This window comes from Dama dama, chromosome 3 (genome assembly GCF_033118175.1).
Source record: "Dama dama isolate Ldn47 chromosome 3, ASM3311817v1, whole genome shotgun sequence".
Lineage (NCBI taxonomy): Eukaryota > Metazoa > Chordata > Mammalia > Artiodactyla > Cervidae > Dama > Dama dama.
In genome coordinates this window covers 41,037,184-41,064,959 of record NC_083683.1, presented here as the reverse complement: position 1 = coordinate 41,064,959, position 27,776 = coordinate 41,037,184, and the positions used below count along the sequence as shown (strand labels likewise).

The following is a 27,776-nucleotide window of genomic DNA, read 5'->3' as shown; positions in this document are numbered from 1 at the left end:
AGTTATCTCCAAGCAGTTTATCAACAGCTTTTCATTTCATTTGTGGCTCACTTCTGAATACTGGTTCTTCCATTAGTTTTGTAAATCTTTGCAGCTAGAGATCTGCAAATTTTTTGTAAGTAGCATTTAGTGACGTCAGTGATACCTTCCTTTTGAAATACTCGTTTGTTATATTTTGAGTTTTGAGTATATTGCCTGTGGTGGCAGAGACTGCTCGTTATACTTAATGACTTCATGTTCATGCTTTTCTTTTTTTTTTTTTTTTTTTTCAGGCACAACTTTTTTATTATTTTTTCTTTTGTTTTGTTTTGAAATCAGTAAAAGAAACTGGGTCCTATAAGCTGCAGTGATCTAAGCAGCAGCAAGTCTGTGCATTCGTCTTTTTGTTTTTGTTTAAATACGTTTAAATTATCACACTGCTGGCACACCTCATTTGCATGAAATTCTGCACCATACATACTAATTGTAGTAAAGTTACCCCCCCATGCCAGGAAAAAAAAAAAAAACTACTCTGGAAGATAATTTTCACTGAAATCTAACCAAACTTCGTTAAGTGGACTGTGACAAGATTATAAATGATATGAAAAATAACATTTTAACATTTGGCCATCAACTTAAGGAAATGGTTTGCCTATACAAATTTTGGTAATTTTTAATATATTCTACCCTCATATGGTCCTCAGAATTAAAGCATAATAAACAGAAAAGGAAAAAGAATGCAACTGAGTGCTAAGGCAGAAATTTTGCCAGAAGTAATGAAGGTAGAGTATATACTAAATATCAAGTGCAGAATTTCATAGGGCCAACAAGTTAACAGTCTATATTTTTCTCTTACACAGGCGAAGTGGATTTTGCAATTACCAGTTGCGTTAAATGCACCAAATAAAGCTCCTAAAATTGATACTATAAGGCGCCACCTTAAGTTTTCCAGGCTGCAACTGTGCATAATTTTAAAATGGTTTTCTTAAATTTATTTATTTTTTTAAACACAACACGAGGAAGGTGTTAAAACTGGTGTAATAGCTCAATAGAATAAGTATTCCAGATTTTGGGAGGGATGAAGAGGGAGATATTCAGAACCCTTCACCAGAATCCCCCCAACCTGATCATAGTGGATTAATGATGTGCTTTGTGGATGTGGTTAGTCAATGACACCAGCTTGACGGATCTTTCTTTCTGCACCAAATCCCATTGAGTTATCTGGTCCCCTTGGCTGACGAAGAACCATTAGGCGAGGAGCACTGGCATCATCCAGGGTGATATTCTTCAAGCGATTGACCAACCTATCAGGTCGTGGAGCTGCAACAGCCTTGGGGCCCTCACAGACTCGCCAAACATTACAAGCACTGCACTTGCCAGTGCGCTGATTAAGAATCACTGAGAATTCCACCTCATCTCCCGCCTGCAGCTCAATGCCATCCTGAACTTCTTTCACATGGAAAAAGAGCTTCTTGCTATCTCCTACTTCATAGTTAATGAAGCCAAACTGATCTTTCACACATTCCACTGTAGCCCTACGCAGGGGTGTGATGTTGTAGGCCATAGTCTGTGCATTTTGGCCCAGAACACACAACTGGAACTTGACGCTCTCCCCTTTCTGTAGGCAGTCCCCTTTGTTGGCCATCCCAACTATGCCAAATGGATAGACCTCACCTTTCATATCCCCTTCGTCCACGATCTCAATCATTCCTTGGTACTCGGTCTGTGTTGGATCAACACTCCTCAAGGGGCGAATGACTTTACCAGAGTAGATGGTGGGATCAGCTTCCTCAGTAATGCCATTCACTGAGTGTGTTTTGTTCACTTTTTCTGCACTGACTTTGTTGCCTTATGTTCATGCTTTTCTTATCAGAGCTCACAGCTCTTAGTTGGGCACAAGCCGTCCGGGATAAAGACTACATTTTGTAGCCTCCCATGCAACCAGAGGAGACCAGGGAAGCAGTTCTGACTGATTGGATGTGAGTAGAAGGGTTGTTTGGTACCCTGCAGGATGTTTTTGAAAAAACTGGTGGGTGCTTTTTGCCCTCTCTTTCTTATTTGTTCCTTCTTCCATCCTTGAGCCTGGAACACAGTTATGATGACTGTAGCCACCATATTGAATCACGAGAACAAGGTCGACACTCAAAGGGTGTACGAAAGATGACCTGGAAGGTTTTGGGGTCTATGAGGACTTTATGGCCTGGAGCTAGCATGCTCAGCTTTGTGCTGCCTGCCTCTGGACTTTCACACACAAGAGAAAGGCGTTTTTGTTTTGTTTAAATCATTATTTGGAGTCTCTATTACTCACAGCTGAATCTAACCCTAACTGATGACAGAGGTTCATATAAAAGATCCTGTGCAATTTAAGTGTTGCAGACATTATTTGACATAAATATTTCATGGTTAAGCTGAAAGTTGAGACCAAAGTAAAAGCAAATTCCAAGGATTCCAAGGATTTTCTCAATTATTTTCTGACTCCTTTCTATTTTTAAAAAATCATGTTGATGGTAAGAGTTGTGTTTCTTGAACTCCTCTTCTGTACTCACCTCACTTAATTCCCTGTGAGGGGGTACAGTTGTCAGGGGTCAGGGGAAAATGGAGTCACTGCTAATGGGTTTAAGATTTTGTTTTGGGATGAAAATGTTCTGAAATTAGATTGTGTTGATGGTTGCACTATAATAAACATACTAAACCCACTGAAATATGTACTTTAAGTGGGTAAACTTTATGTCTTATGTAAGTAGTATCCCAAGGAAGCTATTAAAAACCTTAGCAGCACTACCAGCATTTTACAAGCTGAAGGTGTCATATCATGAAAGCAGTCTCCTTTTACCCTCCATAGCATAGAATGCTATACTTTTTTGGAGAAGAACTTAGGGAGTTGGCATAAAAAAATACAAAGAAGAAAATTAAAATATCTTGTTTTCCAAGTTGTAAGAAAGAAAAGAAAATTTTGGCACTATTTATCCATTTCTTAAACTGTAGCATTTTGTTCTTTCACAAGTGAGGACAGAGTTAATAAAATTGAACTTTGTGTCAGAGGACTGTAAAAAATCTGAAAGCTATTTTTGCTCTGTCTTTCCCTTGGATTGTAAGTCTTTCGCTGCCAAATTTTGTACACCCTTATCACTATACATGGGCTTTCCTGGTGGCTCAGATGGTAAAGAATGTTCCTGCAATGCGGGAGACCTGGGTTTGATCCCTGGGTTGGGAAGATCTCCCGGAGGAGGGCATGGCAACCCACTTCAGTATTCTTGTCTGGAGAATCTCCATGGGCAGAGGAGCCTGATGGGCTCCAGCCCATGGGGTCGTAAAGAGTCGGACATGACTGGGCAACTTAAGTACATCACTGTACATGCACCCATATTGCTTCACATCTGTCCTGTAATATGAGCATCAGAAACTTCCTAGCTAAAGGTATTTCCTTCTTGCCTATGATCCTCTTCTCCCTCAGTTGGTGGTTAGTCTCTGCTGCTCAATTGAACTTTGATAACCAGCAGTCTCTCTTCCCTCTAATAAGCCAGTCTCAGGCAACAGTAGGTGTGTTTAAGGCTCATTAACAAAGATTTACCCGTTAATCTTTTTTTTTTTTTTTAATCTTTTGAACAGGTTTGACCTGTTCAATTAGTTTAGATCTGAGGTTGTCTGTGGATTTTATTTATCATTTATTTACCATTCCTAGCTTTGTTTACCACATAAGCAAACATTGGTTGGCCTCTCCTTTCATTCCCCCCTGGCTTTTTGTGTCCCACCCCTACCCCCACCCACCCATCCCCACCCCTCACCCACAGGGCTTTTTGCCTGGGTACCTGGCTCCTTTTCTTCATCAGATTGTGGAATCCTGGGAGGACCAGGGACAGCTTTCAACTTCTCATGGTGCCTTGCACTGCGTAGGTGCTTAGTAATCATTTGTGGAATGAATAATTCTGGGTAGATAGAACTTTAGGAAGTGAGCCACAGGACAGCAGTTCCTAGGTGGTAGTTTTGTTATTTAATGTCTCTGCTGAGAGAATGTTACACAGCCAGCTGAGAGAAATGCATACTGCTCACTGTCTGATGGGCAATGACATAGGTTTACAAGCATGCTAACATGGCATTGAAGCACATGAATGAAACCACAAGAATGAAAATAATGTTGTGTGTTTATTCCTGACAATCTGTGCTTAAAATTTTCAGTTTAGAAGCTACCAGAAACACGCTGAAATGTGAGCTCTGGATGTCTTTTTCCTGTTGCTTTTTTTTTTTTTGGTAGGGTTGATCAAAGCCATCATCCTGTCAGATGGTTTGACCCAGAGGAAGGTAAATTCAATCCAGAGTTAAGCACAGACTGTTGTTGTGTTTTTTTTTTTTTTTAAAGGGGAAGATAACTGTTGTGTTGGTTTCTGCATTCAACAGTGCAAATCAGTCATAACTATATATATCCCCACCCACTTGAGCCTCCCCCACCCCAATCCATCCCACCCCTCTAAGCCATCACAGAGTGCCAGGCTGGGCTCCCTTGTTACGCAGCAGCTTCCTGCTAGCTGTCTGTTTTACACATGGTAATGTATATCTGTATATCTGTCAGTGTGACTTTACCAGTTAGTCTCACCCTCTCCTTCCCCTTCTGTGTCCACCGTCCCTTTTCTAACTCTGCTTCTCCATTCCTGCCCAGCATAGACTTTTAAAACAAATGTGTTTGGTATTATAACTTGATTTGAATTGGCCATTGAGAATGTAAATGATTCTTCTCAAGAAGAATCCTGTATTTTTACACTTTTTGTTAGAACTAGGATACAGACTTGTTGGTCTTTTAATGCACCGGAACCTGGTGGTCCGGAGTCGACAATGAGAGAGTGAAAGAAGGAAAGAGGCTAATATTCCCTGGGTTACGCAGACGGCTTTCCCGCTCCAGGGAATCAGCCAGAAATAGAGAGAGAGAGAGAGAGAGAGAAAGAAAGAAAGACATGGGGACCCAAGCTCTGATGGAGGAAAGGTGTTTTAATCAACATGGTGTGGGCATATATACTGTCTTACAAGGTAGTTATTCTCAGCAAAGATAAAGATTAAAATTCCAGACTTACAAAACATAAGGTGATTCCTATCAAAGAGAGAGAGTTGCAAGCAATCACATTTTACCGTATGGTTCATAAGAAGGAAGAGGGTACTTATCACCATATTGAAAAACTAACGAAGGACATGCCTGGATTCCTCAGCCCTGGGAAAGGCGTGCGTCTCCTCTTAATTCCTGCATATTCAATACTAGACAGTACTTTGGATATTTTGGGGGACAGTTTTAGTTGTCACAGTTATGGCTGTCACATTGTTTATGAGTTGGATTTCATTTCAGGATAATAAAGTTAACATTATATATGGAGATAATAACCATGAGGGTAGGAGGATCCTCCTGTTTTCGTTTCCATGGTGCCTAATGCCAAATAAATGAATAGATAAGTTATACAACTTCTTCTGCTATGTTTGTACATAAGTTATTATTGGCACTTGATGACATTAAATGATTAGCTCTTATCTCCAGCCAGAGGGTACATATGAAAAAACAAAAGCAAATTGGAGAATATGTTGTTCGTTTTGCTTTGTCTTCCCAGCCCAAGAAGCCTGTGGTTTTAGTGCCAGTTTGTTGTGGGTAGACAGTAGTTCTTGCTTCCGTATCTTTTTAGCATACTGGGGTCATTAGAAGCAGAGGGAATGTTTCTGTGTGGACCCCATTGAAGTAGGTGAAATATGACTGATTATATTTCATCTTTTCTAATTATTTTGAGGATCAAATGTGGAAATAAAGTGAACAGAGTCATGGTTGTCATTCATTTGCGAAGTTGTGTCCGACTCTTGGTGACCCCATGGACTGCAGCATGTAGGCTCCCTCTGTCCTCCACTGTCTCCCGGAGTTTCATGTCCATTGAGTTGGTGATGCTGTGTAATCATCTCATCCTCTGTCGCCCCCTGCTCCTTTTGCCTTCAGTCTTTCCCAGCAACAGAGTCTTTGAGTGTCTCTGACTCAACTGCAAAGTGGAGATAATGCCAGCTTAGCATTGCCCTTGTAAGTTTTAAGTAGGGTCACATACATAAACTAGGTAAAGCAAACTGTAACAATGATCTATCCACTATCAATTATTTATTTAATTCTGACTTTCTGCCATTAAATCTGCTGCCCAACCAGCTGTCTTACTGTTTACTGGATATAGCTGGTGATATTCCATCTTTACACTCCAGACCTCACTGTGCTCTCTTTCTGAGCCCTTGCTGAAATTTTTTTTCATCTTCTCTTCATCTTCTCATCATCTGCCCAGTCTGCTCTTCCCTAAAAATTTCTCTCATCTAATCTGACACAGGGGCAGCAGGAAGTGCCTTCTCCTGTTAGTCTTCTGCTCAGTCATTTACTTCTTGGAACGGTTGGTTCTCTTTCCACACACGTGTGTCTCTTAGCACTCTCTGGGATGGAAGGCATGGGGCTGCACTGGAAAATAGCACTCAGTGGTAGTTCGTTGATTTTCCACAGCCAGGAGACATGCTTGAGAATGAAGCAAGCCAGCAAACCTAACTCTGGCTTCCTTGAAGATGTGTAACCACCCAAGCAATATAGTTACATAGTCACAGACCTTTAGAACAGGAAAAAGCCTTAGAGAATTACTCTTATAATAGATGCTTTCTATACTTTATATCCATCCTTTGTTTCTCATGATAAGTATGGTTACCCACATTTTATAGGCTTGCAGTCTAAGACCAAGAAATATTAAGTAACTTGCCTAAGGTCACTCATCAAGAAGTAGCAGAAGGCCAATTGGAACCTTTCTTTCTCTTTTCAAAACCCTTTTTCCACCATTTTATTCTGCTTCTTTAGGGAAATAAAATTATATCGTCACTAGAAAATAACATTTGGCATAAGAAATCTCAAAGAGTCAATGTTAAGTTTTGTTTTTTTTTTTTAAAGCATGAAACAGCAATCTTCTCCTGGGTCGAGGCAGCTGAAATGTAGACACTGACCAACAGGTGTGAGATGCCCACCATCGAAGGCCACCTGGTGTTTTGGTAGGATTTCGAAGAAGGGGAGAAGGACTTCATCCTCAAATGTCATCAGAAAACCCAGAAACACGTATGGAACACAGTAAGCAGGTTCGGATACTACAGTGGCAAGTGTACAACCTCTGGGACCAGACTGTGCATTTGAATCCCAGCTCTACAGGTCTTTCAGCTGCGGGACCTTGGCTAGCTTCCTTCTTTACATTCCCTGTGTCTCACTTTCTGCATTTGTAGGATACGGGGATGATGATAGAACTTGCCTCTCAGGGTAGTTGTGAAAAGAAAAGAGATAATACATATCAGAACAGTACCTGTCATATCACAAGGGCTCAGTAAGTTTGGCTGTTACTGTTGTTGATCTTGAGGCTGAAGAAAATATTGTACAGAGAACTTTAAAAATTCCTACTGCTCAGAAAGGGCCAGAAGCTGCCGGCCTGGAGTCAGTCTGAGATACCTGGTGGGCGTGTGATCAAATGTCTCCTAACTCCACGGAGAGTCCTCCTGAGGGCCCCTGTGCACGTGTGTCTGGCAGCCCTCAGAGCAAGCCGTTCCCCTGTAACAGCAGTAACAATTCTCTTTGACTGAGAGACAAGCGTAGACAGGTGCTAGGCGGTTTTGTTATTAAAAGTAAATAGCAACACATTCTATTCTTTCCCCCAAGAATTCAGAATAATATGACTTCCCAGGCGGCTGTCACTCAATGCCGTCTTCCTCGGCTCCTGAGAAGTCCCAGGGAAGCCCTGGAGAGGCGTGAATCGTTTATGAAAATTTTGTATTGTATTTGCTGATTTAGGATCTTTCCTAAAGCCGGGCTTGCCTGCTTTTAGGAGAGTGCTTCTGTTATTCACGGGCCAAGGCCGTGTGGGCCTGAAGTTTCCTGTTTGGCTGGCAAGGTATTGAGGAGGTCAAGGAACGTTTCCCTGATGAGACTTGGGAAACAGTAAGGATGAGGCCTGGAAAGGAATTTCAGCCTGTTTCTTCCCTCCGCATTCTGCCAGTTTTGGCATGGAGCTCGTCTCCTTCCCCACTGGAGAATAGAGGTGAGGGACCAGCTGACCTGTTGATGTGTTGACACTTGATCATGTGAAGTGGGAAACAGCAATTATCCTTTCATCAGCTTTTTAAAAAAATTGATTTATAACATTGTTCCATTTCTGCTATATAGCAGAGTGAGTGAGCTTTACACATACAAACATTCTTTTTAAAATATTATTTTTCATTATGGTTCATTCCACGAGACTGGATATAGTTCCCTGGACTATAGAGTGGGGTCTTGTTTTTTTTATCCATTCTGGATGTGAAAGTTTACATCTACCAACCTCAGATTCCCACTCCATCCTTCTCCCTCTGCCTTGGCTTGCCTGTGAGTCTGTTTCTGTTTTGTAGATAGGTTCAGTTGTGCCATATTTTAGATTCCATTATAAGTGATATCATATGGTTTTTGTCTTTCTCTCTCTGACTTATTCGCTTAGGATAATAATAGTTGTATCTGTGTTGTCATCAGCTTTTTTTAATGTACCTTATAACACCTGTGTAATTGTTTTCCTTTTCATAAAGGCCTTAAAACTGCACTGCTGGACGTAGGCACATGGCCCTGCTGGTTATGAGCTTATATTGCTCTGTGGCTTATGACCTGAAGCTGAGGTGATAATAACCCCGAAGGGATTATTTTTCACCATGCACTGCAGAGAGGGTCCTTACCTACCCTTAGTATCCCTTTCCCTAGTATTCCAGCATCCCTTTCCCTAGGATTCCAGGAGGCCCACAGGGCCACCGTAGTGCCTGATTTCTGGGATGTGAAAAAGCTGCTGTTGAGTAGGGCTTGTGCTGGGCAAAACATCCATGGTCTCAGAAAGATGGGGGTGAAGGAATCCTGGGAGCTCACTGCCCTAGCTACTTCCCAGGACTTAGCACATCTGGAAAGGCTGCTAGTATTCTGGGGCCAGCAGCTCTTTGCGTTTTCCTCTGCTAGCCTGGGGGATGTGGGGCCATCCCATTGCTCTGGAGAGCAAAGCAATGGAGGTCAGGGAGGCTGCGAGAGGGAGAGGAGGTGCCTGACTCACCATCTGTTCTCTGAACAGTGCTTGAGAGGATTTCTCATAAACTGTACACCGAGATGGAGAAAATGAGCAAACGTTCTGTTTTTATTTCTAAAGGTCAACTTCATATCTTAGCCCCTATTGTGCATTGATAACGTGACAGTCGTTGAACGCTTACATCTCTCATTAAATCCTCACCACTTTGTGAGGAAATTGCTAGTACCCCCATCTTTACAATAAGAAAATCAAATCTCAGGAAGAATAGCTTTCCCGCTGTGTCACAGCTGGTGAGAGAAGACACTAGAATTTGAACCCGGGTCCAGCTGAACATCATTCATTTTGCCACGATGCTCTGCTTTCTCTTGGCTTTGCCTCCTCTGTTTTTCTCCAACTCAGTGCAGACACTGCGTACAATATGTTAAGACCTTTCATGGTCTGTATTTTTGCATTGGGGAGGTTATGTAAATTGATTGTTTAACATTCAGCTTTCTGGGCTCGGAGGTTCATGTCCATCTAGTTTCTGCATGCTCTGAAAAGGAGGATCCCCTCCCTTTTGAACAGAACACGTAGTATTCACAGGTCTCCAGCATGCCCAGCAGAGCCCTGAAGGAGACTGTCTTGTGGGAACAGCTTACCCTGGGGCCCTGCTCCTGCTCTTCCACGCCCCTGTTCTCCCTCCCCTTGATCACGGCTACCACTCCCCTCTGCTCCTGAGATCTTAATTCCTTTGTTTCTATCCAGCCCAACCCCTTTCTAGAAGCACATCTAAGGAATAAATTAACATTTTCAACAGAGCTTTTGCTCAATGGCAGGGAAAACCAAAAGAAATTAATAGCAGTAGAGAAATGTTTTTTTTTAACTGCATGTTGCTGTTTCAAAACCTGTGAATTTTACCAGGCACCTAACTCCTTCCTCTAAAATAATTACACTTCAGTCTTTAGTAAATGTGAACAGCTTCCTGGCCCTTTGCTAGCCTATAGGTGCCATCTTATTTCCCCAGCACCTGGGATCTGGTTTATTTGTCACCCCCTTTTTTCTGGAATACAAATCTTTTTCTCTAGATAGAGTCCTTGAAGTCAATTCTAGTTTCCAGTCTGAGGTCTAGTGGTGGTTAAAAAACATGTCCAAAAATTCCCCTCCATTTAAAAGGTAGAAGAGATTGTCTTTCCCTTAGTCATGGCCTGTGCTTAACACCTCACTACTTCTTTTTAAAAAATATTTGTTTGGCTGCTTAGTGTCTTGGTTGCAACCTGAGGGATCTTTGTTGGGTCCCTGGTTGAAGGACAGGGACTCTCTCTAGTTGTGGCACATGGGCTCAGTAGCTTGCAGTGCGTGGGTTTAGTTGCGCCTGAGCATGAGGGATCTTAGTTCCCTGACCACGGATTGAACCTATGTCTCCTGCTTTGCAAGGCAGAGTCTTAACCACTGGACCCCAAGGGAAACCCCCCCCCCCCCCCAAAACTCACTTCCAGTTAACAGAAAGTTGAGGAAGTGATGACGTCAGACTTTGGAGAGTAAGTCGTAAAAGGCATGGTGGCTTCTGTGTTGCTCTCCTTTGAAGTCCTAATTCTGGGGGAAGCAGCTGCCATGCTGTGAGGATGTTGACTCCTGTGGAGAGATTCCCAGAGCAAGAAAAGGAAGGCTTCATGCCAGCAGCCGTCTTGGAAGTCAATCTTCCAGCCCCAGTCAGGCCTTCAGATGAACACAGCCTCAGTTGCCACCTTGACTGTAAACTCCTGGGGGATCTTATGCCAGAACAGCTCAACTAAGCTGCTCCTGAATTCTTGACCCACAGAAACGAAAAGATAATAAATGTTTACTGTTTTATACTGCTAAGTGTTAAAAGTAGCTTGTTACGTAACAGCAGATCATCAGGAAGTTTACATCTAATTTTCAAGTGATATTTGGGGCAATGATTGTTATACACAGTTTTCACATCTTTACTTCCAGTTTCTTCTCCTTACAGTTAGGAACTTAACTAGCTGGGCACATTATTTAAACTAAGCTTCAGTTTCCTCCTAAGATGGGGATAATAACAGGTTCCACCTCAGTGAGTTGTTATGGGTATCCTGGTTCCATAGGAGGGCGCTCAATAAATGGGTAACTTCTAGTATAATTAATATACTCTCAATGAATATAATTCATGATCCTTCTTGCTTTCTAACAGTCCATTCTTTTTTCTTATTGCCACAGCTTCTCACTTCCTTGAGAAACTTGGTCAGAAACTCCCTGTAACATGGGCATTGGTCTCTGTGCTTTTTCCATGTTGTGATAGATTGCTTATAGATCTCTCCAGCTGACAATCGTGAGCGTAGGAGGAACCTCCTGTCTGTCTCCATGGGGCCTGAAAGTGAAAGTCGCTCAGTCGTGTACGACTCTTTGCCACCCCAGGGGCTATACAGTCCATGGAATTTTCCAGGCCAGAATACTGGAGTGGATTGCCTTTCCTTTCTCCCGGGGATCTTCCCAACCCAGGATCGAACTGGGGTTTCCTGCATTCCATGGTGCCTAATGCCAAATAAATGAGTAGATAAGTTATACAGCTTCTTCTGCTGTTTGCACACAAGTTGTTATTGGCACTTGATGTCGTTAAAGTGATAAACTCTTATCTCCAGCCAGAGGGTACATATGAAAAAACAAAAGCAAATTGGAGAATACATTGTTCATTTTGCTTCTGTCTTCCCAGCCCAAGAAGCCTATGATTTTATTTCGTGGTGGATAAACAGTAGTTCTTGCTTCCATATCTTTTTAGCATACTGGGGTCACTAGAAGAAGGGGGAATGTTGCAGTGAGAACCCCTTCAGAGTAGATGAAATATGATTGATTATTTGAGGCACTTTAAATTTGAAACTGTGGTTCAGATTATTTATTGCAGCACAGGTTTTCAGAAAGAGGGCAGTAAATGTTGTTCTCTAATGTGAAAAGGCAGCATAGAACAGAGTAAGTGAATTGGGTTGTTTCTGACCTAGGTTCAAATCCAGGTTCAAGAATTTATGAGCAGTATAGCCCACTCAGTATAACCAGGCTTCCATGAATCTTCTTGCCCCATATTCCCTCTCTTTGGGGTCTGTTTATTCACTAGACACTTGACAGGTATTTACCATGTGTCCGAGGCTTCCCTCATAGCTTAGTTGGTAAAGAATCTGCCTGTAATGCAGGAGACCCTGGGTTGGGAAGATCCACTGGAGAAGGGATAGGCTACCCACACCAGTATTCTTGGGCTTCCCTTGTGTCTCAGCTGGTAAAGAATCTGCCTGCAATGCGGGAGACCTGGGTTTGATCCCTTCCAGTTGGGAAGATCCCCTGGAGAAGCGAAAGGCTACCCACTCAAGTATTCTGGCTGGAGAATTCATGGATCCCATGGGTCACAAAGACTGAGTGACTTTCACTTCACCTCACTTTACCATGTTTCAGACAATGCTGAGCACAGGGGATATACCAGCAAACAAGACTCCAGCCCCACCGCTTGCTGATTCCTGAGGACTGACAAGTTGTGGTCTATACATGGGGTGAATGGGTACCAGGCAGCTCCCCATGGTGGCATCATTGAGTTAAATTTCTCTCAGTACAAATTCTAGGTCAGCTGCAGCCCCTGGTGATTGTATCTTTCTAGGTGGTAGGTTTGGATGCTATGGAGCAGTCCATTATGGTGTTTACTTTCAGTTTTGCTTTGCTAAGGAAAATCTGGGACTTGTTATTCTGCTGTTAAAATGTTAATTAGTTATACTTGAGACTGTAAACATGTAAGCCCAAATTAATGATTTTAATACCTCTTTGCTGAAGCCAACTGTGAGGGAGAGCCAGATTTGGTGGAATATGAGCCGAATGCTTTATAATCAAAAGCAAAGCGATGCCCAGTGGAATTTAACCAAGGAGGAGGGACTACACAAACCAGTCAGGAGTGTCCTGGAAATTGGAAAAAGAGAACTTATTCATGTGGCTCAGTGTCTTTCCTGGTACTCCTTAACAAAATCCATCTGTTCAGTCCATCTAGTCTGTCCAGTCCATCCATCCATCCATCCATCCATCCATCCATCCATCCATCCATCCAATCCATTCATCTATCCCCTCGTCCATCCTTCCACCATCAAGTGCCTGCTGTATATCAGAAGTAAAAGTTTTCTTTCTCAGGAAATCTGTGATCTAATTATTTAATAGAGATAGAAAATTGACAGTTTCAACATGGTATTATATATTTTAAAAAATATTAATACCCAGTTTAGTAAAAGAAAAAGGAGATGACTGTGTTTAAACACTGATGCTGGAGTGTTAATCGATGCACTTGTTCTGGAGAGCAATTCAGTAATACTTCCAAATGCTCTAATTTGTATTTCCATTTGTCAGGCAGTTATAGGAATCTGTCTGGAGCATACAATAATGGAAACATATGTGGATGTGAGAGAATGTTTATTATTGTTATTTATGATAGCTAGAAAAAGGGAAACAAATGGAATGTACAGTAGTAGGGGATTAGTTAGTGACATTAGTTTGGAGATTCAGTGAAATGCAATGCAGTCTTGAAATAATATGTTTTGGAAGAAAGTTTAATGCCACATTGTTAAATGAGAATAGTAGGTCATGAAATCGTAACAGTATACCAATTTTGTATACTAAATATATGCCTAAAAGCTCTGCTGACAGTGGCTATCTCTGAATTAATCTTCAAATTTTTGTTCTTTGTGAGTTCCAAGATTTTCTTTTTTTTTATTAATTATTTTTTTTCATTTATTTTTATTAGTTGGAAGCTAATTACTTTACAGTATTGTAGTGGTTTTTGCCATACATTGACATGAATCAGCCATGGATTTACATGTGTTCCCCATCCCGACCCCCCCTCCCACCTCCCTTCCCCCAAGATTTTCTACAATGAACAGGAATTACCTTGGTAGTTATGAAAAACCATTAACAATAGGTGTGATGAAAGTGCAGCTCCACTCAGGGGCTTGGCCAGGTGCTCTGGGGCACTGAGGTGAGAACTCAGGAGCAGAGCTCAGCTGAAATGAAGCAGTTCTGTCTCTCATGCTTGTGCATGTTCATTCATTCATTCAATACACACCCACGTTTACACGTGTGAGTCAGGCAGTAAGATCAGAGAAGGCGGCAGAAGCCGGCTTACAAAGAGCTTCACAGACCATTCTGGGGCTTGAATTTTATTCTGAATGAGGTGGACAATGTTGGAAGGTTTTGAACTGAGGAGTAGTGTGCTCTGATCACTTCAGCTGCTCTGAGCCACCATAGGCAGATGTGGGGAGAAGGCGGCCCATTGAATGTTTGGAGAGCTCGAGTCCTGGGCATTGCCAAGTAGTGTCCACTTAAGCCGTGGCTCCATACAGTCAGGAAGGTGGCTGTGAGCCTCTGTGTCCTGCCGGCTTTCGCTGGCAGCCCCAGACTTCCTTCCCCATCCTGCTCTGAGTCCTGGGAGATGAACTGTGAACCAGCTACCAGGCTCCCTCATCCTCTGGTTTCCCCGTTGGTTTCAGCCAGTGGGGAGGCCAGTGAGAGTGGTCGGGAGAGAAGAGTCACAGCAGAGTAAGTTTCCCCAGCTTCCTCCCTCTTAAGTCCCCTCTGGCTCCCAAGTCCACCTTGACCACAGGTTTCAGCTCTGGTGAAGGACATTATCGCCATATTCCTCCCTTCTGGGACTTGAACAGTTCCTTCCTTCACCCTGTCGAGCCTGGGATGGTGACTGTCCCTCTGGGTGTGAGTTCTGGCCTCATGCCCTGCCCACACCTTTGTAAATAATCCCTTTAGTAATCTTTCTTCAGATTATATAGTCTGAATTTGCCATCTGTTTGCTGCAGCAACACTTGTCTGATAATCCACCTTCTTCTTGGTGGGATTGGGAATGTTCTGACTCAGCAGGGCACCAGGGGCTTGTCCACAGGAATCCCTAGCCCGGAGTGGCCTGCTGGTTAGAGGGACATCCCAGAATAGGTGTTGGTAACCGCGATAACAGGTAAAATCTGGGAAAGCTGATGCCCTTGAGGTCACGTCTGTAAATTGTTGTCTGGGTCCCTGTCTGCCCCAGGAATTTCCCCAGACCTTGGGAAGGAGAGTTCCTTCTGTCCCTCCCCATCTATTCCCATCCTCAACACACACTAGATTCAGAAGGACATTAACCTTCACCTGTACTTTGAAACCAATGAACATGTCAACAGGAGGTGGTAGGGTGGTAGCACTGTTAGGAGCTTGGACTGCAGCGTCAACTAGACCTGGGTTCAAATCCTGCCTCTGCTGTCTGCTGCTGGGCAACCTTGAATGAGTTACTTCACCTCTTTAGTCTCTCTCTTTTGTGTATTTGAAATTTTTACAATAAAGAGTTTGAACTTCATGCATCGATAAAAGTTTGGGGGAAGATGAGCCCCCAGAAAATCTCTCTTAAGTCTTCTTTTTTCTTGAGAAGCAAACGAATGCATGATAAACCCTCCTTTCTTTGTGATGTTCACTATTCAGCTGCTCACAGTTGTTAAGATTCCTTTCAGAGGCTGTTTTGAAGTCATCTGTCAGCAAGGAGTGGAGAAGTGTTTTGCTACGAAAGCAGCAGAGGGTGTTTTTCTTAATGACTTTTAAATTATATTCTGCTTTGCACTTTCTAAAATAATGTCTTCTAAGGAAATAAGCTTACGGGATGGCATAGTTTGCTTTTATTTTTTTAGTTTTATTTTTTTTCATAGTTTGCTTTTAAATTGGGTTGCAGACAAAAAATCTAGGAAAGTGGTACAGATGAACCTATTTGCAAAGTAGAAATAGAGACAGAGACATAGAGAACAAACATATGGGCAGCGAGGGGCAAAAGGGGAGTGGGATGAATTGGGAGATTGGGATTGACATATATACACAACTGTGTATAAAATGGGCTTCCCAGGTAGCACAGTAGTAAAGAATCTGCCTGCTGATGGAGGAGACGTGAGCTCAATCTCTGGGCTGGGAAGATCCCCTGGAGTAGGAGGTGGCAATTTGCCCCAGTATTCTTGCCTGAAAAATTCCATGGACAGAGGAGCCTGCAGTCCTTGAGGTAGCAAAGAGTCAGACATGACTGAGCAACTGAGCACACACATGTATAAAATGGATAACTAATGAGAACCTATTCTATAGCACAGGTAACACAGTGCTCCGTGGTGACAAAGAGGGATATATGTATATGTATGACTGATTCATTTTGCTGTAAGCAGATATTAACACAACATTGTAAAGCAACTAAACTCTAATTTTTTAAAAAAGAAGACTCATTTGGGAATTTATATGAGTGAGGGGGAAAATTAGTTTTAAGCGACTAAGATTGGGAAATTATCTGTTATAGCAACTGGTGTCAATTTACACAAACACACTTTAACCTTTACCCCTCTAATTTTCCTGAAGATGATTTTAAACATCAAATATAAAAGCACTAAAATAAAGAAAAGGAAAGAGGAAAAAAACATTAGAGTCTCACCAAAACAGTGTCTTTTCAGGGAAGGGAAGGGTGTAGTAGAAGAAAGAGCACTGGGCTGAAAGGTGTGAGTGTTAGTCGCTCAGTGGTGTCTGACTTTTTGCGACCCCATGGACTGTAACCTCTCAGACTCCTCTGTCCATAGAATTTCCCAGGCAAGAATACTGGAGTGGGTTGCCATGCCCTCCTCCAGGGGATCTTCCCGACCCAGGGATCAAACCTGCAACTCTTATGTCTCCTGCATTGGCAGGTGGGTTCTTTACAACTAGCGCCACACGGGAAGCCCCTCTGCCCTCTAGGAGTTGGTAATTTAATGGGAACACTGTTCCCTACAGCTTTACATGTCAGATGCTTCTGGTGAGACAGAGAAGCCCTTTCATCTATCACTTAAATCCACTGAGCTTTAATGCTGTTGGTGATCCAATTTTACTCATACATGACGACTTCTTTTCCTGCATGGTACTTCTTCGGATTACATGCTGAAGGAGAGCTGTGATGGGCAGGCTAATGAGAAGATAGACTTTCCCTGTTCTATTCGGTATCTCTGACTACCTACCCCAAAGGTATTAAGGACTGATAGGGAAGAAGCAGCTCATCACCTTTGAATTTCTTCTGCTTTTCCTCAGACCACAGGGCCTCACCTGATGAAAGGGTAATGGGCAGTATGACAGCCACAGAGTGAAAGAAGCTTCAGGAATAAGAGATCACGTGGAAGCAACCCTTCTTCCCTGGGACAAGTCACCTTGCAACAGGAAGCAGCTAGAAATCGGACCTAATATGATAAGAGGGGAGAGGGCAGGGAGGAAGGGGGTAGGAATACTGAGAGATGCCAATTTATTTGGATAAATTGTGTTAAAGGCCACTTAACTTTCATCCAGCATGCCAAGGATGCATTATTTATTCATGAAAGTTTTGGTCTGTTTTTCCACTCCAGTCTTGAAGTGGAGATATGTGAGCCCTGCTTGGCGGAGTGCCCTGCTTACACAGCACCGTCCCTGTAACCTCGCCCTAGTTTCTGGGGAATCTGGGGCTGGAGGTGAAGCAATCCAGAGCAGTTTTCTTGCATTACATGCACCTTCCCAGTCTTCCAAATAAATAGATGGTCAGTTTGAGCAAGAATAATTTGTGTGTTTTTTTATACCACAAGCTTTGAGTATGATATCTTTGAATTCAGTTTAGATCAGACTCTATTGCCACTCCATTATTTGAAAAAGGTCCTGAGCCCACCCCTACAAATGAAATTTGTCTTCCAAGATGTGGGAAAGAGACATAAAAGAAGAAATAAAAGCAAGGTGAAAAGACAGCCTTCAGAATGGGAGAAAATAATAGCAAATGAAGAAACAGACAAAGGATTAATCTCAAAAACATACAAGCAACTCCTGCAGCTCAATTCCAGAAAAATAAATGACCCAATCAAAAAATGGGCCAAAGAACTAAACAGACACTTCTCCAAAGAAGACATACAGATGGCTAACAAACACATGAAAAGATGCTCAACATCACTCATTATCAGAGAAATGCAAATCAAAACCACAATGAGATACCATTACACGCCAGTCAGGATGGCTGCTATCCAAAAGTCTACAAGCAATAAATGCTGGAGAGGGTGTGGAGAAAAGGGAACCCTCTTACACTGTTGGTGGGAATGCAAACTAGTACAACCACTATGGAGAACAGTGTGAAGATTTCTTAAAAAACTGGAAATGGAACTGCCATATGACCCAGCAATCCCACTTCTGGGCATACACACCGAGGAAACCAGATCTGAAAGAGACACATGTACCCCAATGTTCATCACAGCACTGTTTACAATAGCCAGGACATGGAAGCAGCCTAGATGTCCATCAGCAGATGAATGGATAAGAAAGCTGTGGTACATATACACCGTGGAATATTACTCAGCCATTAAAAAGAATTCATTTGAATCAGTTCTAATGAGATGGATGAAGCTGGAGGCCATTATACAGAGTGAAGTAAGCCAGAAAGATAAACACCAATACAGAATACTAATGCATATATATGGAATTTAGAAAGATAGTAATGATAACCCTATATGCAAAACAGAAAAAGAGACACAGAAGTACAGAACAGACTTTTGGGCTCTGTGGGAGAAGGCGAGGGTGGGATGATCTGAGAGAATAGCATGTATATTATCGAGTGTGAAACAGATCGCCAGTCCAGGTTGGATGCATGAGACAAGTGCTCGGGGCTGGTGCACTGGGATGACCCAGAGGGATGGGATGGGGAGGGAGGTGGGAGGGGGGTTCAGGATGGGAAACACATGTAAATCCATGGCTGATTCATGTCAATGCATGGCAAAAACCACTACAATATTGTAAAGTAATTAGCCTCCAACTAATAAAAATAAATGAAAAAAAAAAAGTAATAAATATTAATGATGGTATACATTCGAGATTTCCCAGTTCTTAAGAAATTCAGGCCTGACCATAACTTATTTGGGTATTATCCAGAAAAGCTGTTAGAAACAGCAAAATAAAAGAATACCCAAGGCTGAAAACAAACTTCGGGTTATATATGGAGAGGGAAATTCTAATACCATAACAGAAAAGGGCCTTGGAAACTCTACCTTCCGTGTAAGAGTGACACAGACCATATGTAGTGCAGAAACTTGGGTGCTGTCTAATTTGGAAGAGAAGCTTCAGGTGTAACATGCTAGCTCTCTGCAGATGTATAATGGGCTCCCATGTGGAAGAAGGGTTGAATTTTTTCTGTCTGTGAGGCAAAGGGTTGAACTGCTATGTTAATGTGTAAACTCATTAAATGAGGGAGAGAGATGGGTTTTGCTTTAGCATAAGGAGACATTTCTGGCGAGCGTTGCAAGGATGGAAGAAATCTTTGCAGAGAGAGGTAGAAAGATTCTGGTCACTAGACAGAGGCTGGGAAACTGCCTAGCCCACGCTTCCTCTACTTGCTGCACTCCAACCATGCTTCTTTTTTCCGGTTGCCCAGAGGAACCAAGCTCTTGTCTACACCATGGTTACCTCTGCCTAGAATGCCCCAGGCATTCCCCCCACCCCCCGACACTTTCAGCATGCTAAATCTTGCTCTTCCTGTAGGCTCAACCTAATTCTTACATTCACATAGGTTTTTCCTGAACCTCTTGTTTAAAGAGAGTCTTACTAATAAAACTATTCCACAACACCGTGTTTTTTTTTCCTTTATGCGTGCGTACTAAGTTACTTCAGTTCTGTGCAACTCTTTGTGACCTCATGGACTGTAGCTCACCAGGCTCCTCTGTCCATGGGATTCTCCAGGCAAGAATACTGGAGTGGGTCGCTATGCCTTCCTTCAGGGAGTCTTTCCAACCCAGGGATCGAACCCTTGTGTCTTATATCTCCTTCATTGGCAGGTGGGTTCTTTACCACTAGTGCCATCTGGGAAGCCCTTTTTTATTTATAACACTTACCAATAAAGGCATGTTTATGTGTGTGTGTGTGTGTGTGTGTGTGCGCGCGCACATGCGCACGTGTATACAACCTTATCACATATCATATTTTTATATATCTTACATGTATCTACATATATTTATATAAAACAGCACAAATATACTTTTTTGAGTTTTTTTTTTTTTTAACTTCATTTTTTGGCTGCACTGTGTGGCACGTGGGATATTAATTCCCTGACCACGGATTAAACCTATGCCCCCTGTAGTGGAAGCATGGAGTTTTAATCACTGGACCACCAGAGAGGTCCCCACAAATGTACTTTATGTCACCATTTGTTTAATGTAGGTTTCACCACTGAAAGATGAGCTTTTTGTAAATGTATTATGTTTGTTTTGTTCATTCTATTGTGTACAATGCTTGGAACATAGTAGGAGCTCAGTAAGTGTGTTGAATGAATGAATGAATGAATGAGATTCAGCCACCAAAGTGTCTTGATTAGTATGCCTCTTGAGTAGGACATGAACCACTAGAGATGATTTTAGATGGAGCCTGGATCTAGCACTAAATAATATTGCATCACCTTGTGTGAAAGTAATTTCTTTTCAATTTAATTTCAGCTCTTCTGATTTTGTCAGAGAGAAAGCTTTTTTAATGATAGTCTTTAATAACTGCTCTAACACTTGCCAATCTCCCTTGGCAGTGCAGAGAGAGAGCAGGCAATAGTATCTAGCTGGAATTTAATAACATGTTTTGTTTTTATTGCATTCATTTGTGGTTGCTTTTATTTGTGGCAAGTGATATTGATTTTTCCTTTATGGACATGATCCACAGTTTTCTTTTAAAAGAAAACTAAAAATGTGAGTTTATTTAATCAAAAATATTAAGGAAATAATGTACAGTTTGATATGATGATACCTTGAATATCTAAAACTTTGGTTCTTCAGGATCTGAAATTTTGGAACAATCTAGGTCACTGATTCCTATTAGTCCATCCCCAAACCAGCTCAGGTCCATGACAGAGGAAATGCAATGAAGTCAGTTTCATAAAGCTAAACTTAATCATTGTCATTCTGGTAGCATGTTCTTTTGTGATACTAAAGTATCCTTTTCCAAAAGAGATGGTGATTTTAAAAAGTCCAGAAATTGGTAAAATAAAGTATTGGCAGCTCCATGTTGTTCCTTCCTTTTAATTATGTAGGATGATCGTGTGGGGGAGACAGTTGCACCTGCCTTAGAATCCGAAAGTCTGGGCCCTACTGAAATTAGAGGACTGCTGTAGTCCCTTCCAGTGTGGAGAGTGGATTTAACAGTTGCAGGTAGAATCTTGTGTGCCCTCTGTGTGAATAACCATTGAGTGTGTGTGTGTCGCGCTCACTGTGGACCCTTGCTCCCCATCCTTTCTGTTAAAAGGATTTGTCCGTTTTCCATTCATTTCAAGCATGGATTCCAAGTAACATATTTATAATGAAAGAGGATGTGTAAATAAGTTATAGAAATGATGAGTAGTGTGTGAGGGGTGTAATGGGAGAGAGAGATGGTCGGAGGTGGTGTGGGGTGTCCCTGCAGCATCCTCTTCTGTTGGAGAGAGGACAGGGTGGAATGGGACGAACCTGAGCTGGCAGGATGGATGTCCTGTTTCCTGAGGTGGGGTGGTGGGAGTCGGGCATGGAAGAGAGCAGAGGCTGGCAGGGAGAGGGAGGCGGTCACCTGTGGCCAGTCATGCACACGAGTCATGTGCCACCAGGAGGCTCTGTTACCCAGAGAGCAGCCTGGGGAAAGGTTGTCCTGCTGCGGAGCTGTTGTGACTGCTGCCTTTTCCTGCCACCTGTGGCTGTGCGGAATTTGCTTTGCTTACAGAACCTGAACACTGAGGCTCAGATACTGATATTCCTGTTAGAAATTCAGAAGAGATATTAAGACTGGAGAGATTATAGCCTTACTAATTGGGTCCATTTTGATGACCCCCTGATTAAAAACATCCAAAGAACCAGATCCTTAAAATGATTTAAACTGGGTGTAGCCCATGGTCAGTGTTTTGGCTTTGCATATGAAGCTGCTGACCTTGGTGACATTCTTACTGTGGTTGCTATCATCTCTCACCACCTGAGCTGGTTATATCCGTGGTGTATATGTGTGTTTGTATGTGTGTGAAGAGTGTGCTCACACATATCCAAGTCAGTGGCTATTTAGATCTGAGCCATGTAATCAAAGGTTCACACTTTCAACTTGGCAAATACTCAGTGGGTATTTACAGCACCCCTGTCAAACATCACGGTGGCGGGGATGCTCTGTGAGCGCTAAGTGTCCATGTCTGCTGGTTCATACAACTCATGTTTGCAACAGTATCGTGTAAGTTAGGAGGGAGCAAGTACTGCTAGAAACAGACCAACACAGTTCTCCAAGACCACAGAACAAGAAACATTTACTTCTTGGGGGATAAATTAAACAAGGCTTTACTGACATTTGATACAGGCCTCAAGAAGATGGCGTGGGGTGGAGAGGCAAAGGTGAAGATATGCCATCCTGTGGTAAGAAAAGAATGAATGAAGGTATAAAGGAGAACATTTTGTTTGGGGAATGGTGCCTTGTGAAGTAAACGCCCAGATTATCACGCAGCACACAGGTAGTGGTAGTCAGGGCTGTTTTTACGCCTTCTGTTCAGACAGTGCCAAATAGTTGTGGCAATAGATGGTGCTGATGGAAGCGTGGGAATGCCATAGGGCAATGGGAAAAAGTCAAGGGGCGATGCGGATTGACATCTGATAGAATATAGACCTAACTTATAGTCAACAGTTGTTGTTTCATTGCTAAGTTGTAGACACAACTTCTTTGCAACCCCATGAACTGTAGCCCTCCAGACTCCTCTGTTAATAGGATTTTCCAGGCAAGAGTACTGGAGTGAGTTGTCCTTTCCTTCATCAGCTTATGGTCATCAGTTAATAGATGTTTTTGTGAAGACGGGTCCAGTAGACATATACTTTGCTTTACATATTGATATTTGGGAGGGATGCATTTAGGAACATGTGGACTATTTGACAGATGACCAAATGAATAATGTTACATCCAGCAGAGTATGATTTTCTTTATACTTGAAGCATGGTCAATGGAACTGTATTTTTCTTTGGAAAAGTCAGAATTCTTTTAACATAGCTTGCTTAAAGAGAGCTTCCTACTTTAAAGTATGCTGTCCATCACAATAGGTGATTTTTTTTTTTCCCCCAGAATAATCCAAATGTTACACTTCTGAATTGAAAACAACTTGAAGCCGATGAGTAGAACTTCAGACCTGCTGCTTGCTGTTGATGAGTCTGCGTTAACCTGAGTGGTCCTTCTAAATGTTTGTCGGCAGGTGGTGACAGTGCGGTCCGTGCAGTTTGTTTCCTTTATTTATTTATTATTTAGGAAACACATACTGCCTGTTGATTACAGGAAAAATTAGAAAGCCCCTTGGAGAAGGGTGGGCAGGAGTCTCAGGGTCCCACCATTCGTAGGTAATCACTGCTGAAGTTCCGGCATATGACAGCCTTGGTTGCACAGTGACCAAAGTCAGTTCAGTAGTTCACAATTAACAAGGTCGTGCTTGGTAGGTGTCAGTAGCCTCCAATGATTACAGATCCCTGGAGGCGAGGACCATGGCGAGGCCCATGGCAAAGACCATTGCCACAGCCTCCCGAAGAGGTAGAAGGGTAAATCGAAAACCGTTCTCTGAACCAAATCCTGTTACAGGGACAAACGTGCACCACCAGATGGGCACATAGCCCATGCTGGGAACTGCCGGGGAGCGCCTGGCTCCTGGCCTTCTAGGCAGTAAGGGGGACACCTTGAATGGAAGCACGTGGGGTGGGCAGCTGTGGCGCCGCAGCCATGGGGTTCAGCCGGCCTCACAGGCTGCTCACACCACAGAACCCACCTTCACATGAGCTGGGGGAACAGAGGCAGCTGGGCTCGCCTGATTCTCATACCCAGACCGTGGCGGAGGTGCCCGAGTAACATTTCATGGCTGAGTAACAATACATGGCTGAGCCATGTATTTTCAACACCTTTTTATCAGTAAAAATCATTTCCAATATCCATTGTGGTTATTAACAAACCCTCTGATATTGATCAGAGAATAAAGGTAATTGAAGCCTTATCATAGACACCACTAGGCTGTCAAGGTGTGATTTGTTGTTCTGGTTGTTCTTTAGTCACTAGGTCATGTCCGACTCTTTGCGACCCCATGGACTGTAGCCTGCCGGGCTCCTCTGTCCATGGGATTTCCCAGGCAAGAATACTGGAGTGGGTTGCTATTTCCTTCTCCAGGGGATCTTCCTGACCCAGGATCAAACCCGTGTCTCCTGCATGGGCAGGCAGATTCTTTACCACTGAGACATCTGGGAAACCCCAACATATAATTAAGTCTTTAAGATGCTAAATGACTGCTTACTTGTAGGACAGAAATTAAAACTCACACATCTATATATCACAATGCTTATGCTAGTGTATTTTGAAGAGAATTATACTTTTTCAATTTATAGGTCAGGATGTGTGTGTGTGTAAATTGCTTAACACTTTTCAATTTATATTCTTTATATGTCTGTATTGCTTAACAAAAGTGAAATTTCATGCTATATGTGGTGTTATAACCTGCTTCTGTCATTAATAGCATGTTATGAATGTACTTATGAATCAATATGCCTCTATATTATCAGTGCTAATGACGTGTGTAGTATTCCATTTTATAAGATAATTTACTCACAGCTCACTACTAATGGAAATTTGTGATTTTTACAACTTTCTACTATTATAGGTTATCACTACAAAGATTATCTTTGTGCATCTTTCTTTGTATGCTTGTTTATTTCATTAGAATATGTCCCTAGACATGAAATACCTGAATCATAGCATATGCACATTAAAAGATGTTTTGAACGAAATTTCAAGTTATTCTTTGAAAAGAAGTATACTCTCACCGGGACCAGCTTTCTTTTTTAAATAATTGTATGTATGCATGTATTTATTTTGGGCAGTGCTGGGTCTTTGTCTTGTATGGGGTCTTCTCTAGTTGCGGAGAGTGGGGGCTGCACCCTACGCGCAGCGCTCCGGCTTCTCACTGAGGTAGCATCTCTTGTTGCAGAGCACAGACTCTAGGGTACAGGCTCAATAGTTGGGGCGCGCACTCTCCGTTGCTCTGAGGCATGGAGGTTCTTGCCGAATCAGGGATCAAACCTGTGTCTCCCGCCTTGGCAGGCAGATTCTTTGCCACTGAGCCACCACGACAGCCTAGCACCAGCTTTCTTAAATACTCTCCCACCTTGGAAGAATGTTTTTAAAAAATTTGCCCATCTGACAGGTTAAAAATGGTTACTTGTTAGTCTTGTTAGCAATGTTGGACTTTAAAAAAATGTTTGCTACTTCATTTTTCCCTTTTATTATTGTTCCAAATATGGGCAGTGTAGGACGATTAACCCTCATATATTTACTCTCCCTATCAATTGCCAGATGCCTTAAAGTTACTTATTTTTTGGATTGGGAAACATACAGTCAACTTAAAGCATTTTAAACCATCACTGTTTTGTAACTGAAGCCCCTGTTTAAAAGTGGGGCAGGGTTTCAACTGTGCTAGTTGCGGTACTTCCCCCAGGATCCCTTGGACATTGTTTTAGACCGTCCTTTAGGAAGGGAGAAAGAGACCTTTTAGCTGCCAGGCTATTCACAAATGCTGGTGAGATGCTTATTAGGTCATCAGCATTGAACCTGCCAAAGTAATATTCATATAACACAATGTGAAATGAGAGCTTAGGGTTATTGAATTAATTTGATGGATGTGGACAGCCCAAGAGACCATTTAACCACCAGAGGGATACTTTCTCAGCAGAATTCACTAGTTTTCTTGTCTCCAGTTGATTAGATTAACCAGAAAATGGCTATAGCTTCAGTTCATTTGCTGATGTGTTTTAAGGAAATGTGCTACAAGGGAGTAATATTCCCCTACCTCTACTCCATCAGTGTTTTAGAATTCAACCTATGGATCCTGGACCAAGCTCACAGTTCTGAGAGGGCTGTTTCCATGTGGTTTAGACATGGAAAGAAGACTAGCTTCCAAGCGTAGGTGACTCTTTACCCACGGCCATGAGGAACCTTCTCCCTCCATCTTTACCTGTTGCCTGATGCTCACAGTTGCTTTAAAAAACATTGGATCTCTAAATTAAGGATTTGTATTTAGTGAAAGCATTACTTGCTCAGTTGTGTTTGACTCTTTGCAACCCCATGGACTGTAGCCCACCATACTCCTTTGTCCATGGAATTCTCCAGGCAAGAATACTGGAGTGGGTTGCCATTTCCTTCTCGGGATCTTCCTGACCCAGGGATTGAACTCGGGTCTCCTGCATTGCAGGCAGATTCTTTACCATCTGAGCCACCAGGGAAGTTAGGACCTAAAATTTAAATATGTTGAAAGGTAAGAATGACTATAAGTTCACACTGAAGTATAAACCACTTACCTTAGATCTTTCTGAGAGAAGGATTGGGCCCCCAAAAGGGAATGAGGTAAGTGAGTCTCCACCAGGGAGAAAGAGAAAGGAGAGGCCGGGCTTTGGTCTGAAACTCATCTTGGACGAACTACAGGATTGCTTTCAAAGCCCTTTCCATGTGTCACTGGTATTTGTAATGGAACAATTTGTGAGTAAATTGGCATTTTAATTTAAATTGTTCTGTTGCTTAAAACAACCTTCTGTCTCCCTCTGCTTTCCGTCTTACCAAACAAAGTTATAGTAGGGATTTAGTGAAAATTTAGTTTTTAATCTGTTTAGTAGGTACCCTCCTTTAAAAAGATGTGTTGATACCCCTGCTCTTCAGATGATTCCTACTTTTCACTCTTGAAAATCCCTGGTCCACTTTTCTCTGTACAGTTCTCTTCTGTTTGAAGAATATCCTTCGGTCCTTCTGTTCTTGTGCTGTTTACTCGTTCCACACTCTCTGCCCTCTGTTCTCCAAGGGAAACCCCTCATTTCTGTCTCTTCTTCTGTGAAGTCTTCCCGAGATCCCATCACCTGCACTTAGGCGCCTCCTATATTCAAACAGCAATCATCTATTTCTGAATGCGTGCATGTGTGCTCAGTTGCTAGGTCGTGTCTGACTCTTTGAGGCCCCATGGACTATAGGAACCCATGAGGCTCCTCTGTCCATGGGATTCTCCAGGCAGAAATACTGGAATGGATTGCCATGCCCTCCTCCAGGAAATCTTCCCGATCCAGGGATTGAACTTGCATCTCCTGCATTGGCAGGCAGATTCTTTACCACTGAGCTGCCAGGGAAGCCTGTTTCTGAATACACACTCTCTAAAATCTCTGCTTTTTTATACTAATAACTGTCCAATTAATAAACTTTTTAAAAACTTTTTTAAATACTAAAGAAATATGTTTTTTTAAAAATGTAAATATACAGAAGGTGAGAGAATGAAATTCCCTCTCCTCACCCCTCTCCCTCCCCTACCAGCTCTCATAGGCCTAATATGGCTTGTGTATCTTTTCTGACTTTTCCTATTCATATACAAATGAAGTATATAAAAAATTATTTATGCAAAAATAAGATCACGCTATTCTATAACTTGCCTTTTAAAACAATATGCTATTTGTAAGTTTTATATTTTCATGGTTATATTCTGGTGTACCTCCTACTTTATTTAAACAATCCCTTCTTGATGGACACTTAAGTTATTGCCAATATCATCTTCTTACATACAGTGATGCAGTAAACATCTTTTAACACAGACCTTTGTGTATGTTTCCTGACATTCATCTCAGTAGAAGAGGAACATCTGAGTGGAGGAGTCTACCCATTTTATTTTATTTTAAAAAAATATTTATTTTGTTTGGCTGTGCCAGGTCTTAGCTGTGGCAGGTGGGATCTTCAATCTTTCTTGTG

At 42.3% G+C, this 27,776-nt stretch overlaps 1 protein-coding gene across 1 annotated transcript; it reads right to left on the bottom strand.

The window, feature by feature from the left end:
* Nucleotides 1–380: 380 nt before the first annotated feature.
* On the bottom strand, nt 381–3,888 carry LOC133049206 (cold shock domain-containing protein E1-like). Its single transcript, XM_061133156.1, has 2 exons — nt 3,789–3,888; nt 381–1,827 (listed from the first exon to the last, which is right to left on the bottom strand). Exons 1-2 carry the CDS (start codon nt 3,886–3,888, stop codon nt 1,142–1,144), a joined length of 786 nt encoding a protein of 261 aa, XP_060989139.1. The 3' UTR covers nt 381–1,141.
* Nucleotides 3,889–27,776: the final 23,888 nt, after the last annotated feature.

What these genes read in the sequence shown, in the direction of transcription:
- LOC133049206 (XM_061133156.1), bottom strand. Translation starts at nt 3,888, where the DNA reads ATGATTACTAAGCACCTACGCAGTGCAAGGCACCATGAGAAGTTGAAA. An exon ending in TGATGAAGAAAAGGAGCCAG is followed by an intron (nt 1,828 to 3,788) that starts GTACCCAGGCAA and finishes CATGAACATAAG; the next exon opens with GCAACAAAGTCAGTGCAGAA.